Source organism: Terrapene carolina, unplaced genomic scaffold (genome assembly GCF_002925995.2).
Source record: "Terrapene carolina triunguis isolate 2854851 unplaced genomic scaffold, T_m_triunguis-2.0 Scaffold113, whole genome shotgun sequence".
NCBI classification, from domain to species: Eukaryota; Metazoa; Chordata; order Testudines; family Emydidae; genus Terrapene; species Terrapene triunguis.
The window spans coordinates 27,314,038-27,328,721 of record NW_020664464.1 but is presented as its reverse complement, the minus strand read 5'-3'; the positions used below and the strand labels follow the sequence as shown (position 1 = coordinate 27,328,721).

The 14,684-nt window shown below is 43.8% G+C and overlaps 1 protein-coding gene across 1 annotated transcript in view; it reads left to right on the top strand.

Moving 5' to 3' along the window:
• Positions 1 to 14,684, top strand: part of ADAMTS19 (ADAM metallopeptidase with thrombospondin type 1 motif 19) — a 271,112-nt gene that overhangs the window by 237,741 nt on the left and 18,687 nt on the right. The window contains exons 20-21 of the mRNA XM_026652365.2: positions 1,380 to 1,584; positions 4,584 to 4,736. Of these exons, the coding sequence (XP_026508150.1) occupies positions 1,380 to 1,584; positions 4,584 to 4,736 (358 nt within the window). The remainder of the gene's footprint in view (positions 1 to 1,379; positions 1,585 to 4,583; positions 4,737 to 14,684) is intronic.

Here is a 14,684-nt window from a genome sequence, read left to right as displayed (position 1 = left end):
TGGCCGCGGTTCGCCGTCCAGGGCCAATGGGGGCGGCGAGAAGCCACAGCCAGCACATCGCTCGCCCGCGCCACTTCTCGCCGCCCCCATTGGCCCGGGACGGCGAACCGCGGCCAGTGGGGGCCGCGATCGGCCGAACCTGCCGCGTCAGCAGGTAAATAAAACTGGCCTGGCCCGCCAGGGTGCTTACCCTGGCGAGCCGCATGCCGAACGTTGCCGACCCCTGATTTAAATAGTACATAAAGCCATAGCCATAAAGCTGCTAATAAGACGTGCCATCTGGAGCAATCTAGAAGGTATCTCATAGACCTGAATTCAAAGTGGTCAAACATTTTGTATTTTTAAAAAATGACAAAACAAACATTATTTCACCAATGGGGGAATTTCATTCCTGTGGGTTCAGTGAATTCTCTAAGCATTACTATTTATTTGTTACCGATACCTGCCATTTTTTAAATGCCTATTTATATGTCTCTCTTAACAAGCTGTAATATGGACATTGAGCCTTTGGAACTAATCATAAAGAAAAACAAATTAAAATATGTATATTTTGCTCAGAGTGAGCATGACAGAAAGCTGGAATGGCCACTGTAAATTTCAATTTTCTAAATACTGTCAGTTACAAATGCCTGGGATGCACCTGTAGTCTGCACCAAAGGACAGAACCCTCTGGAAAGCTTTGACTTTTGAGGGATGCACAGAGATCATCCGGAGCTCTGGAACATTCTGGAAAGGTTACTTACTAGCAACTGTAGCTCTCCAAATGTGTTGGCTCTCCAGATCCACACTGACCCTATCTTACCCCGCTCTACTTCAGAAATATAAACTGTGTGTGTGGAGTTAGAGATGATCTAAAGGACACATAAGGGAACGGACTTTTATACCCTCAGCACCAGAATAGTGAGTCTGAGGCACAAGTGTGCACACCCCTAACAGTTCACTGCTTTCAAAGGGTTCCATGGTTTGTGTGGCAGGACATATGATTTCTATAGTGTGTATTTGCAAGGGGAAATATTCAGAGAACAAGTTACTGGTAAGTAATGTTCTGCTTTTAAAACTTTACATTTGGGTACATTTCTAATTAGAATGATAAGGAAGGAGAGGGAAAAAACTTATGTTATATAAAGGACTCTGAATAATTAGGAATTGGAAAGAAAAAATTAACCTAAATGTGAGAATATATTTCTTGAATGTTTGGTGAGTTGAGTTAAATTCATCTCCTTCTAAATGTGATGGTCATAGCTAGAGTTATTTAAAAATGGACAAAGCACTCAAAATATACATTAGGGAACAATCCTATTGACAGGGAAAGGGACAAGATGACCTAATCGGTCTTTTCCATCCCTGATTTCTATTCTATTATTTATGTTTCTTTGTAGATGGATGATGACCGAATGGACTCCTTGTTCAAGGACATGTGGAAAAGGAACCCAGAATAGACAAGTTGCCTGTACACAGCAGCTAAGAAATGGAACCTTGATTAGAGCTAGGGAAAGAGATTGTCTTGGGCCAAAACCTGCTTCTGCACAGCGCTGTGAAGGCCAGGATTGTATGACTGTGTGGGAAGCTGGAGTGTGGTCTGAGGTGCAGTGTATGCATTATTCTCTATCTCCTATTGTTTCTTAAAAATTTCTAGAGATTTTGTTGGGACCCACATAGGGGGGTACAGAAAACTACAGTCCAAGTGTTATCTGTAACTTTTACTGGTAAAAGGTATTACCTCACATATATGGCATCAGAATTAGACAAGGATAAATCTACCTCAGTTTAACTGATTTGGAATAATTGATGTCTATTGAACTTTGACAAGTGGCACATCCCAGATTAAGGGGTTTTTTTTTTTTGGTCCTTCATGCCACAGCTCTAATCTCTCTGGAATTAAAGATGATTGAGTAATAACACCCACTACCTAGAGCAGAGGTGGGCAAACTACGGCCTGCGGGCTACATCCAACCTGTGGGACCCTCCTGCCCGGCCCCTGAGCTCCTGTCCCAGGAGGCTAGCCCCGGGCCCCTCCCCTGCTGTCCCCCCACCCGCGCAGCCTCAGCGCGTCGCGCCACCAGCGCAACACTCTGGGCAGCCGGGCAGCGCAGTTGCAGAGCCGCAGCCTGACCCGGTGCTCTGGGTGGCATGGCTGTAACACCGCCAGCCACCAGTGCTCTGTACTGCGCAGTAAGGGGGCAGGGAGCAGTGGGGGGTTGAATAGAGGGCAGGGGAGTTCGGGAGGGTGATCAGGGGGTGGGGGTGTGGATAGGGTTCAGGGCAGTCAGAGGGTGGGGAACAGGGGTGTTGGATGGGGCAGGGGTCCCTGGGGGGCAGTCAGGAATGAGAGGGGAGTTTGGATGGGGCGGCAGAGGGCAGTCAGGGGCAGGGAGTCCGGGGGTGGTCAGGGGACAGGAAGCAGGGGGTGGTGGATGGAGCAGGAGTACCGGGGGGGCCGACAGGGAACAGGGGAGGGTTGATGGGGTAGGAATCCCGGGGGGGCCATCAGGGGGTGAGATGCGTGGGGGTCGGATAGGAGGCGGGGACCGGGCCACGCCTGGATGTTTGGGGAGAGACAGCCTCCCCAACCGGCCCTCCATACAATTTTGGAAACCCGATGTGGCCCTCAGGCCAAAAAGTTTGCCCGCCCCGACCTAGAGTTTTCCCCTTTTAGCCAATTGCTGCTCTGAAACATTTTCAGAAGCCCAAATCCAGGTAGGTATTATTACTTCCTGACAGTGGCAGCTGTTGGGGACAAATAGGGCTACACCTCATCTATTAAATTCTCTGTACTTTGTTTCTATCTTACAATAAACAAAAACATTTGTTGCATATGCCTTTCTTTTCTCTCTTTTCTCTATCAACACAGTGGAGAGTAACAGAAAGTAGACTGGGGAAGGGGAATAGGGGTTGGCAGAGTCTAGTCCTTCAGTGCAGCAACATAGAGTACAACCAGGGGATGGAGGAAATGGCAGTGCCCAGTTTCTTCAGTCGCATAGAACTATAGAGTTCAGCCAGGAGAGAGATGGTCAGAGAGGACTGATAGAGGTTTAGCCCCTAAGAGGGCTCCTCCCTCCATTTTAAGTATAGGGCAATGCTGAGTGCTACACATGTTCAGAAGCTGTGTTTCCATTTCCCTGTGGTGCAAAATGAGGGTAGCCCCAGAGTCTGAGTATAGGCACAGGTCTAGTTGTAGATCTCCACCCGCACCTCAGGAGCAGTACCAGAGTCCCAAGAGAGAGAATCTGAGGCAGAGGGAGTGAGGTGGTGGCCATCCTGTGTTTGTAAGGAGGGAGAAAGTAGTGCCTGTGTTTAACGACGAAAGAGTGAGAAGGGGACCTGGCGAATGGGGCGGTAAAAGAGCTAGTGATCTGGTGAGCGGGTGGGCCTATGAACTGGCAGAGGTGGGCAGTTGAAAGGGAGAGGCTATGATCTAGTAAGGATGGGGTGCAAAGGTAAGAAGAGTGCAGGGTGAGCTGCCTGCTCATTTTCAGAAGGAGCCGAGGTGGGTTTACAGCAGAGGAACAATTGAGAGAACGGAATTTATTTATCAGGGAAGAAGAAAGAGCCCCAAATTGTTTAGTTGGTTGGTTTTATCTGGGAGATCAGTAATGATTGTGTGTGTGTGTGGGGGGGGGGGTCAGAAATAATTTTTAAGGAGCGAGGTGTTTCTAATCCCCAGTTCCACCATATGCCACTGCTTCTTGAACTTGCAATCAGCTTGGCAAAAGACATAGCTTTAACTCTTGAAGCAGTAAGGATGTTCTACTAGGGAAAGGCAAAACAGTAACAACATCTTGAATGAGAAATGTTATATTTTTTTGGCCATATAAGTGGGAATAGCTGAAAGAAAATGTGCTGATTAAGGCCTTCCAGTCAATAAATCTTTTGCCTCAGCTGTATTGTAGCACAGTTTCCACGTGTTATATATGCAATCGATTTTTTTTAATTTATTTTTTTAACTAAATTAGTGACATTTCATGTGGTAGAACAAATTGGATTACTGCATATAGATCTGTGATATTTACTTCTGCAATTTCAAAATTCATTCCAATTAAGGTCTGTTATATGCTTTTGTGGTTTGTTTGAAGTTTTGTTCTGTCTCATTCTTTGAAAAGTATTTAGAATTTCTTCAAGGATGTTTTATTTCACTTTTTGTTTCCTTTTTAGCTGCTTGTTTTATTTTGTGTGCATCTAATATATGTATGCATCTCTTTCTCATACATATGTATATTAAAGAGAGTGCCATTTATAGGTAAGGTTGCCTAAAATTTTTACTATAACTCTTTATGGTCAGCTGATCATACTTTTCCAAAACTTTTTCTTATCAGGATGGAATTTTTAGGCTCGGTGTCTTATGTTATTATGTCTTATGTTTTATGTTATTTTTATGCTCGGTGTCCTAATGTTATTCACGTAGCTGGATTAGCGTAACTTAAGTCAATTTACCCCGGTAGTGAAGACAAGCCCTCAGTCTAACATTGTTTTACCAGAATTTTATGTCATGGAAAGCAGAGGCTGCTGAGATCACTGGATTTATTATCAGCATATATTTTTTGTGTTTTGTACAAGTGTAAATCATATCTTTCTATATCCTGCAGTGCTCTGTAAAATGTGGAAAAGGAGTACGACATCGGACTGTGAGGTGCACCAATCCCCGAAAGAAGTGTGTTTTGTCCACAAGACCTAAAGAAGAGGAAGACTGTGAGGACTATTCCAAATGCTATATCTGGAGAATGGGAGACTGGTCTAAGGTGGGATATGACACTAATACCACATAATACAACAAAAACTATTTTTCCAACATGGTTTATTGGAATAAGTTTTATCAAAGATGCAACAGTTTTATCAAAGATTCAGCAATGTCCCAAATCAAGGAACAATGCAGCTGCAAATAAAATGGAACTATGTAGTCAAATTGTGACAAAAGAATAGACTTTAAGTAAAAAGTAGATATACTAGGCAAGTATAAGGCTATGTCTACACTAAACAGCTTTTAGCAACACAGATGTGCTGCTACAGCCGTGCCGCTAAAAGGCACACAGTGTAGCCGCTGTTTGTCGGCAGGAGTTAGCTCTCCTGCCAACAATAAGCTTCCACCCCCAACAAGTGGCGTTAGCTTTGTCGGCAGGAAAGTGCTCAAGCGGACAAAGTGTTGTTCACACCGGCGCCTGTCGTCAGCAACATTTTTGTCCTTCGGGGGGGCGTGTTTTTATAACACCTCTGAACGACAAATGTTTTGTCTTTCACTTGCCAGGGTAGACAAAATTCAGGTGAAAATTGTAAAACAGGTAGCCTGGAGCATGTAATGTAGCACAAGTGTAATTGTACTAATATAGCTTTAGCTCAAATCAATGGAAGTGTGTAACTAGCAACACTGATAAGGAAATACTTTCTCTTTTCAACAATATAAACCACAAACATAAGAAAAGCGAAGGAGTGTGTGTGCAAAGACACCAGAAAAAGAAAAAAGTATAAAAATCTCTGAAATCTCCTGTCCTTCTTGGCTGTGATGTTGATACACTGTTGGGCAAAGCAGTGGTTACCTCTAGTTTGTGGTCTATGTATAGTCAGTTTTCTTGAGGATTTATTAAGATTTTCTTGCCCCCATCTGACTTGTCATCCTGCTGGTGCCATCTATTAGGTGCTGAGATTAGTGCCAGTGCACTGAGTTTTTGTTCACAACAACAACTTTCTGACCTAGTGTCTGCTGACCTGGTGGATAGACAATTGGGCATGCAATGTAACATATTGCTGTGAGATGCCTCTTTGTATGAGTCACCTATTTCCTTGTGCCTTTCAAGTCCATCAGTGGGCATAGTCTTGGATGTTCTGTGTCCTGATTCTGTCATGCTGGCTGGTTGTGCTGCATGGCCTTTGGTACTGTGATGCAAGTGTACTTGGTGCAGTGAGGATATTCTAATTTACATTACCGAAGGATGAGCATATTTTCCTCTGGCCTTGATAACAATCCTTTTTTTCTCCAGCACATACTTTTTTCTGACTTCCATTTCTCATTTAGATGTCCTACCATGTAACTCTGGTCAATTAGACTCCTTTTCCCCCACTGTAGGATGCCTGGGCATCTCATCTTACACATTTCATTTATTTACACTACCAAAATGCCTACAAGTAAGTTGAACCTCCCTGATTGGTTAAGACATCTTTACTCTACCACATAATTTGTTAATATTCAAATCAGTTCCACATAATCCATTTTTTATCTAGTATCCATTTAATGTTGCTTTAACTAAACTCCCAGTAGACTCTGAAGTGGATTATTTATTTAGCATATAGGCCCTGATTTTAATTTCTCTGCAGAGACATCAGTTTAAAATATGCCATACCTGAATTTCCTAATTTTTTTCCTGTTGTTTTACTGTTCCATTGCTAGAATATATAGCAACATGAAGTCATGGCATAAATATTAATGTGTCTGCAATGAAGGAAACAAATGGAAAGCTCAGATAAATGTTAATCCTTGTTCACTGCTGTTGGTTTCAGTGCAGCCTCTTGTGTTCACTGTTTTTGCTCTTTAGGATCATTCTTGACATAGACAGAAGGCTGTTCCTTTGAGCAGAGCCAAATTCCCCCCAAGTTTATGCCAAGACTTGGCTAGAGAAATTTAAATTACACTTCTCACACATTGAAACTGGAGGTATAATGTGATCCTTATTGGCTTTGCTGCTTCTCTTGAGCTCCTAAAACAATTTTAAAATTGAACTGGGGGTATTACTTAAAAGATATTATTATTTATTATTAATGTGATAATGGAATTTAATTAATTTTAGAACAAACACACAAAGATCAGATGATGATTATTGTTTTCATCATTTTAACCATAATGCCAACAAGATAAAGAAGAAACTGGGCAAAACTGACAGCTGCACTAAGGTCCATGAACACAACAGTTTTACTAAAATTCTGACTTTTTGTTTTAAAGTCTCCAGTATAATCTAGAATTTATGCTGAATTTAACTTCATAATAGCTCTTAGGTTATGTGAACACTGCAACTGGGACATGTGATTCCCAGTACAGGTAGACAAACTCACCTTATTATCTCTCCTTTATCTAGTGCGCTAAAAATAGCAATGTGGACATTGTTGCCCATTGGGTGCTACCCAAGCTCAAACCTGCTATGTCCTAGGTACTTTCGAAGGACTTAAAAAGGATCATCCCTCCTCCAAGGAGTTCACAATCTAAGGATGACTGAGTAGATAGATAGGTACTGAAAGGACAATTTATATGCCATTTATATACAGATCAACTTGATTGACTATATGTAGCACAGTGGAAGTAAGTTTTTAAGAGGGACTAAAATGTGGACAATTTAGGGGCCTTGTGGATGAACTTAGGGTAGTCGTACTGTGTATAGGCAGCTGCATGGAAGAAGACCCAGAGTTGATAGTGTGAGAAGGTGGCATGCGGAGAGGAACAACATGAGGCTTGACAAGGGAGCATAAATAGGGAGGGGTACAGTTATGTAGAATTTTGAAAGTACAGTAACTCCTCGCTTAACGTTGTAGTTATGTTCTTGAAAAAAAGCTACTTTAAGCAAAACAATGTTACGCAAATCCAATTTCCCCATAAGAATTAATGTAAATGGGAGGGGGCTAGGTTCCAGGGAAAACACAAACACACACACATACACAGTGTAAGTTTTAAACAAACAATTTAATACTGTATACAGCAATGGTGATTGTGAAGCTTGGTTGAGGTGGTGGAGTCAGAGGGTGGAAGAGGGTGGGATATTTCCCGGGGAATGCCTTACTTCTAAATGATGAACCAGCTTTTGGCTGAGCCCTCAAGGGTTAATCCATTGTTGTTAATGTAACCTCACACGCTACAAGGCAGCACGAATGGAGGGAGGAGACGCAGCTTGGCAGAGAGAGACAGAAACACACACCGTGTGTGTGCGTGTGAGAGAAGAGAGAAGAGAGAGATACAGAGACACACACCATGTGTGTGAGAGATGCACATTGCCCCTTTAAGTACGCAGAGCCCACTCTAAGTACATTGCCTTTTTAAGTAGATCAGCAAGTTGAGACGGCAGCTGCTGCCTGCAAGCTCCCTCCGTCCTGAGCCCTGTCCTGTCCCCCCTGCTCTGTGGAGATGGGGTAAAGGAGTGGGGGGCAGGAGAGGGGAAGGGGGGACACCCTGACATCAGCACCCCTTCCCCCCTCCCACAGCAAGCAGGAGTCTCCTGGGAGCAGCTCCAAGGCAGAGGGCAGGAGCAGCACATGGCAGTGGGGGGAGGGACAGCTGAACTGCCAAGCAACTGATAGCCTGCTGGGCGGCTGAAGCACAGGGAAGTAGTATGGTTGTATTGCGAAAAGCAGAGGGATGAGTCAAATATAACACCCAGGCGATGGGCCAGAGTGACTGGGATGATAGTGGTTTTGTCAAGAGTGATCAGAAAGGAGAAGGTTTGGAGAGGGAGGGGGGTAAGGAGCTCATTTGGTTAAGATATCACAGTAAACTCCAAATTGAACTTGAGTTTTTATGTAGTCATTCAACTGCAACCCACCACCCTGCAGATGAAGTCCATGGCTCAGTCCATTTCAACTGATATGTATAACACTGTGTATGTGTAGTGCCTTGTGGAAATCCAAGTGACAACAAGTTCTTTCTCAATTAACTAAGACTTGGCTGAGGAAAGACTGAGCAGGCAGAATAACCCATGGAGTGATCTTCCAGTTGAGAGCTCCAAAACATTGCTGTCAGTAGTGTGGAGTTGATAGGGCTCATTGAGCCACAGATTGTCTCTTTGTTCCATGTCTTCCCTGGGGATGTGAGGGGGCAAGAGACCACCAGGTGATTTCCCTAGTACCTTGAAAACAACGAAGAAACCAGGAATTGCCCTGTCTCCCTGCTACAATGGCCCAGATAGACTAGTACTGCAACTACCATGGCCTGAGCTGGAAGGAGAGATGCGACTAGGATTGGTGAAGGCTTGTTAGAAGGATGTGCACAAACCTCCTGCTCCTGCTCCCACAAGCAGCAGACAAGTAAGCAGTTAAGGCTGGCATCACTGGCAGAGAGGAGGGCCCCACTACCAATATGCAGCCAGTTTATACAGCAATGTAGGGATGCTATATCCTCTTCTGCCTTGTAAAATGGGCCCAGATTTGGTCAGTTGTCTTTTAATTTTTAAACCTTTGTGGAGTCAGAAAACATTTAGTCTTGACATCTACTGCCTTCATACTTGCTGTGTGAAACAGTTCTTGGCACAGAGGGGAAAGAGTGAAAGAGAAGTGCATTGTTTTTGCCACCTGTTCAAGAACCTAGGAAATTCAGCCTTTAAACTGTGCAGAGTGCTTCCATAGCAAATAGATGCAAATGGTTTAGTCTCATTCAATTGAAATATAAAGAGAAACTATGGGGCTTGTAATATTATTTAGGAGATTAGTTGTACTGAGAAAATAATTAGCCTTGTTTAGTTCTTTGGTTCCTAATCCAGAATTATTAGCTCTTTTAAATTCTGGGAACAGAACAGTACTGGCCACATATCAAAATATGAGATTGTTACTAGATTTATGGAGAAAGATATTATGTGACTTTTGTGAAATAATAGAAGTAAAAATAACCCTTGCATCATTGTAATAACGTTTATGTTAACTGAATTATACAGTTAGTTTCCAACAAATGAGGTATGTCTTTATTTTCAGATATGATGAATAAGCAAATAAGTCACAAACTGTCCATACAATCAAATAAAAGTGGGAGTTGTTTGTTCATTTTCAATTTATCATGTAACATTAGCGTAATTTGTTTTAGACAAATCTTTCTTACGGAGCAGTTCAAAACTACTTTATTAGTTTCTGCCTGGAATAAATGTAGTGTCATGTTGGGTTACAAAACAAGAAAGAGAGAGATTTACAGCACACAGATGAATTATATAGGATTTTAAAAGTGTGTGTCCATTTCATATTATATGTGCATAGAATCACAGGTAAGTGGGATATTTTGATAGTCTCATCTTAGTAACAAAGAGTTCCTGTGGCATCCGACGAAGTGGGTATTCACCCACGAAAGCTCATGCTCCAATACGTCTGTTAGTCTGTAAGGTGCCACAGGACTCTTTGCTGCTTTTACAGATCCAGACTAACACGGCTACTCTGATACTTGTCATCTTTGGCCTGGTCTACACTACCCCCCCACTTCGGACTAAAGTACGCAAATTCAGCTACGTTAATAACGTAGCTGAATTCGAAGTACCTTAGTCCGAACTTACGCGGGTCCAGACGCGGCAGGAAGGCTCCCCCGTCGATGCCGCGTACTCTGCTCGCCGAGCTGGAGTACCGGCGTCGACGGCGAGCACTTCCGGGATCGATCCGGGGCACTTCCGGGATCGATCCGGGATCGATTTATCGCGTCTTAACCAGACACGATAAATCGATCCCAGAACATCGGATGCCTGCCGCCGGACCCTACGGTAAGTGTAGACGTACCCTTAGTAAACCACCCTAGTAGCTACCATGTGGTGTTCTATTATTGCTAGAAGTCTTCTCACTGAAATTGAGGCTTTCAGGAATGACAAAGTAGTATCCAAAAGTAACAATTGGCCATAGCTCTGTGTTGTCTATCAAAACTGTTGGATCTATAAGGAGAATGGGTTTTATTGTTATGCATTTTTGTTGTGAGAGAGTCCCAAGGTTCCAATCTGGATTGTGCTCCGAACTGTAGAAAACACACAGGAAGACACAGTCTCTGACCCAAGAGGTTTATCATCTAAGACAGGGTTCTCAAACTGTGGGTCAGGACCTCAAAGTGGGTCGTGACCGCATTTTAATGCAGTCACCAAGGCTGGTGTTGGCCCTGAGCCCCAGCAAGTCTGAAGCCCAAGCTGTACTGCCCAGGGCTGAAGCCCAAGCCCCACCACCCAGGGCTAAGGTTACATGCTCCCTGCCCAGGGCAGAAGCTTTTGGGCTTCAGCGTTGCCCCCCACCCAGGGCAGTGGGGCTCGGGCAGGCTCGGTCTTCGGTCCCTCTTCCTGGGGTCATGTCGTAATTTTTGTTGTCAGAAGAGGGTCACAGTGCAATGAAGTTTGAGAACTGCGGATGACAAGTGACATACTAAGAGTGGCAGAGAAGGAATCAATCAGATATATACCTTTTGTACAGGGGTGAAAGTAACTTAAAGGATTTACCGGTATTCTGGAGTCCTGCGCAGGGGGCGGGGCCTCAGCGAGAAGAGGCGTGGTCTTGACCGGAAGAGGCGGGGCCTTTAAATCCCCAGGCCCTTTAAATCAAGATTTAAAGGGCCCGGGGCTCCGGCTGAAGTAGCGGCGGCTGAGAGCCCTGAGCCCTGGGGTAGCGGTGGCAGCCGGGAGCGCCCAAGGGTGGCTCTGGCAATTTAAAGGGCCCGGGGCTCCGCTGCGGTAGCAGCGGCTGGGAGCCTCTGGCCCTTTAAATCACCGCCGGAGCCCTGGGCTGCCACCGGGGCTCTGGCAACGGGGCTCTAGTGGCAATTTAAAGGGCCCAGGGCTCTGGACGCTGCTGGGAGCCCCAGGCTCTTTAAATCTCCGGCCTGGGGAAGCTGGTCCGGTCCGGCACAGCGTACCGGACCCTACCAGCTTACTTTCACCTCTGCCTTTGTATACATTTTATATATTTTTTTAAAATAGTGAAAAAACCCTTAGCATCAGAGTCAGCTGTACTTTTCTGTTCTTTCTTTTAGGCTTCATGAAAGTGGGCATCAAAGAGGGATTTGAAGGAGGACAGGTTATACTGTCTATAGATCAGTTTGGGAAGGGCATTCCATGTGTGTGGGAGCAGCAAGGTGCAAAGACAGCCATAGAAGAAGTGGGCAATTGGGTTGTCAAAGCAAGCATTGTCATGGAAAAGAAGAGGCAGGTCAATGCAAAAGGAAAGGAGAACAGATAAGTACAAAGAGGCGGATCTGTAAAGGTTAGAAAAGATGCTTGAACTTGATTTAATGGAAAAGAGATAGCGAGTGGAGAAATTTGAAGAAGAGGTGACATAGTCAGAACAGGCAAAAGAATGTTCTTTGCAATGGAGTTTGAGTTCACTTCGGTTATGTAAGGGAGACAGGCTGAAATACAGAATAGTATCTAGGTAAACAGGGCAGGAGTGAAAAGGTAAACTTCGGAGGCATCAGCATAAAGATGACAGCTGAAGCCATGTGAATGCATGATAAGATCCCACAAGGAATAGGGGTTTTGAGAATACATGAAGGTACTATGTATTTTTTACTCACCTCTAGTAAAAGGAGAATAAGAGTGGATACTGAAAAATAGAGAAATTATAAAAATGTTCTATAGGAGATCTTTAAAAATGCATCTTTGTTTCAACATGTAAATAGTAGTATATATGAGCTTATTATCATTATATATAGAGAGAGAGAGAGAGAGAAATTTTGAATCACAGGGCAGTTTTACAAATTTCCTACACTGTCCCTTCCAGTCTGCTAGAGCCACATCCTGAGTTCTAACTATAGCTTGAAACTTTAAACTATGTAGTCTGGCTTCCATTTTCTCTACTAAAGTTTGTCACTTTTTAAAATTGACATTGACAGGAGTGATTGGACTCTGTGTTACTGATCTAAGTAGAAATGCCTGTATAATCAACACAGACTTTTGATTGCAGTAAAGCAGAAGCAGCAGAAACCCCTTCATTAGTGGATGTGAATTTAAAGATATTTATTACAATATAGTTTATCTTAAGGTTTATCTTAAGGTGACTATGTTAAAGATAGAAACATCAGATGGACTTTATTTTGTATTGACTATAATTTGAAATATAATTGTCCTTCTATATTCTGTACAGATATCTTGCTAGTTATTTATCGGACTGTCATATTTTTGGAATATGATAGTTGTTGTTTTAATGCTGTATTAGACTCAGAGATCTAGCTAATGATCCCAGTGAGCCAAAGGTTTTCTTCCAATAGAAATTACCCAGTAAAATATTGTCAACAGCTACAGCCTATATTTTTTTGTCACACAAAGTATATCTCAGTATTAGACGTATTTCATTTGGTTAAAATACAGTATGTTACATGATTCAGTTTTGTAATTTCTATAACTATTGTATTCATTAATTAAACTCTGTTCCTCAAAACTTTGTCAGATATGACTATGTGAGGCAAAAGAGGGTATTTTTTAGTGGCCAAGGACGCTGCCTTGGGCAAAGTCCGAGTTTGAGCAGCCTGGGTCGGTCCTTGACCCAGACAGTGGTGGCTTAAATTAAATCAACAAAAAGGCAGTCTATAAACATAATATAAATGAGACCAAAAGAAAGCCCTTTGTCCTCAGGGCTTTTGTCCCCATCTTCTTCCCTTGTAATCCGGGAGGCTTTAACTAGCTCAGAGACAGCCTAATGCTGGCTCCTCTGGCAGTCTGACTGGCGAGTTGTTGCTCCCTTGAAACCTCAAGCTCTCATCCTCATTAGCAACAGCAGTGCTGAGGCATGTCAGTGGAGCCCCGGGGATATCTTTGGAAGCCACTAGTTGGCATTCAGGGGAGAAGGCACAGAAATCTTTGGTCACTTTGTGGATACCAGGCCACAAAAAAGTGCCAAAATTCTGGAACTAGTTTTGTCTTTTCCCCAATGACCTTTACACAGGGTATGGCATATGCCAAGTGAAGGAGTTTGCAGCAATATATTCTAGGCACCAGGAATTGTGTTTGAACCTCCTTCATCTGCTGGTCTTGATCCACCTAGTATAAAAGGTCTGTCTTGAGGGCAAAATGTGGATATTACCATGACCTCTGGGGTTCTATTTCCTTGTCATTAATCACAGCCATCTGCTCAAGTACTCGGTCCAAGGTCTGATCAGTTTTTTATTCCAGTCAAAAGTCTAAGAAGACAGTCAGCATCTCAGGGTTGAACTATGGCAGGGGGGGTCTCCCACCAAGCTTGTAGAGAGTGTTTCTCATAGTCCTCTTCTCTGATTTGGCTAGTTCCTGGGTCTGAGTGCTCTGCTACACCTATGGCTGCAGTGGCTTCATTCACTTCTTGTCGTTCCTTTCTTTCTATTCACCTCTCCTGCCAAGATTTCTCGTTCCAGAATCAGTAGAAAAATACCTAGAAAAAAGGTTCTCCATGTTATCCCACAGGCTAGCATCCTCAGGGGTAGGACCTGCAGGAAACTTTAGCAGCAGCTCCGGAAAGCATAGCCAATATTATTACCAGAAAGGGTAGGTGTGGGGGGGGGGCACACACACCTTCAGAGGCTCTTGTATGCCACAACATTCAGTTGCACTGTGGTGCTTGGATAGTGTCTGACATATCTGTGGATGCATTGTATGCAAATTTCTCCTATTGTAGGTAGCCACTCTGCTTCCACTAGTTCTCAGATGAATGTCTGGACACCACCAAAGTCTACAAGGGCCAGAGTTTCCTTGTCATTGACTTTTACCGTACCATAAGTTTTCCTGGGCCCCTTCTCCAGGCCCTATTTTTTGCCATATGCATGACCAAAAGCACATTCCTTGTATGGGCATTCCATATACATATGCCCCAGTTGGCCACAGGAGAAACAGACAACTGCATCCTGTCGCAGCCCGCTACTTTGGTTGATCTCCTCCTGTGAAGATTTAGGGTGTCCCTGTGCCTGGGCAGGTGGCTAGCACAGGTCCTTTTGCATGTTGGGGGTATTCATCTGTTATCTGGGAGGGCCTTAGGAGGGTCACAGACTGTGGGCTCTTCCTGATGCACAGGCATGTGCTAAGGCCTTC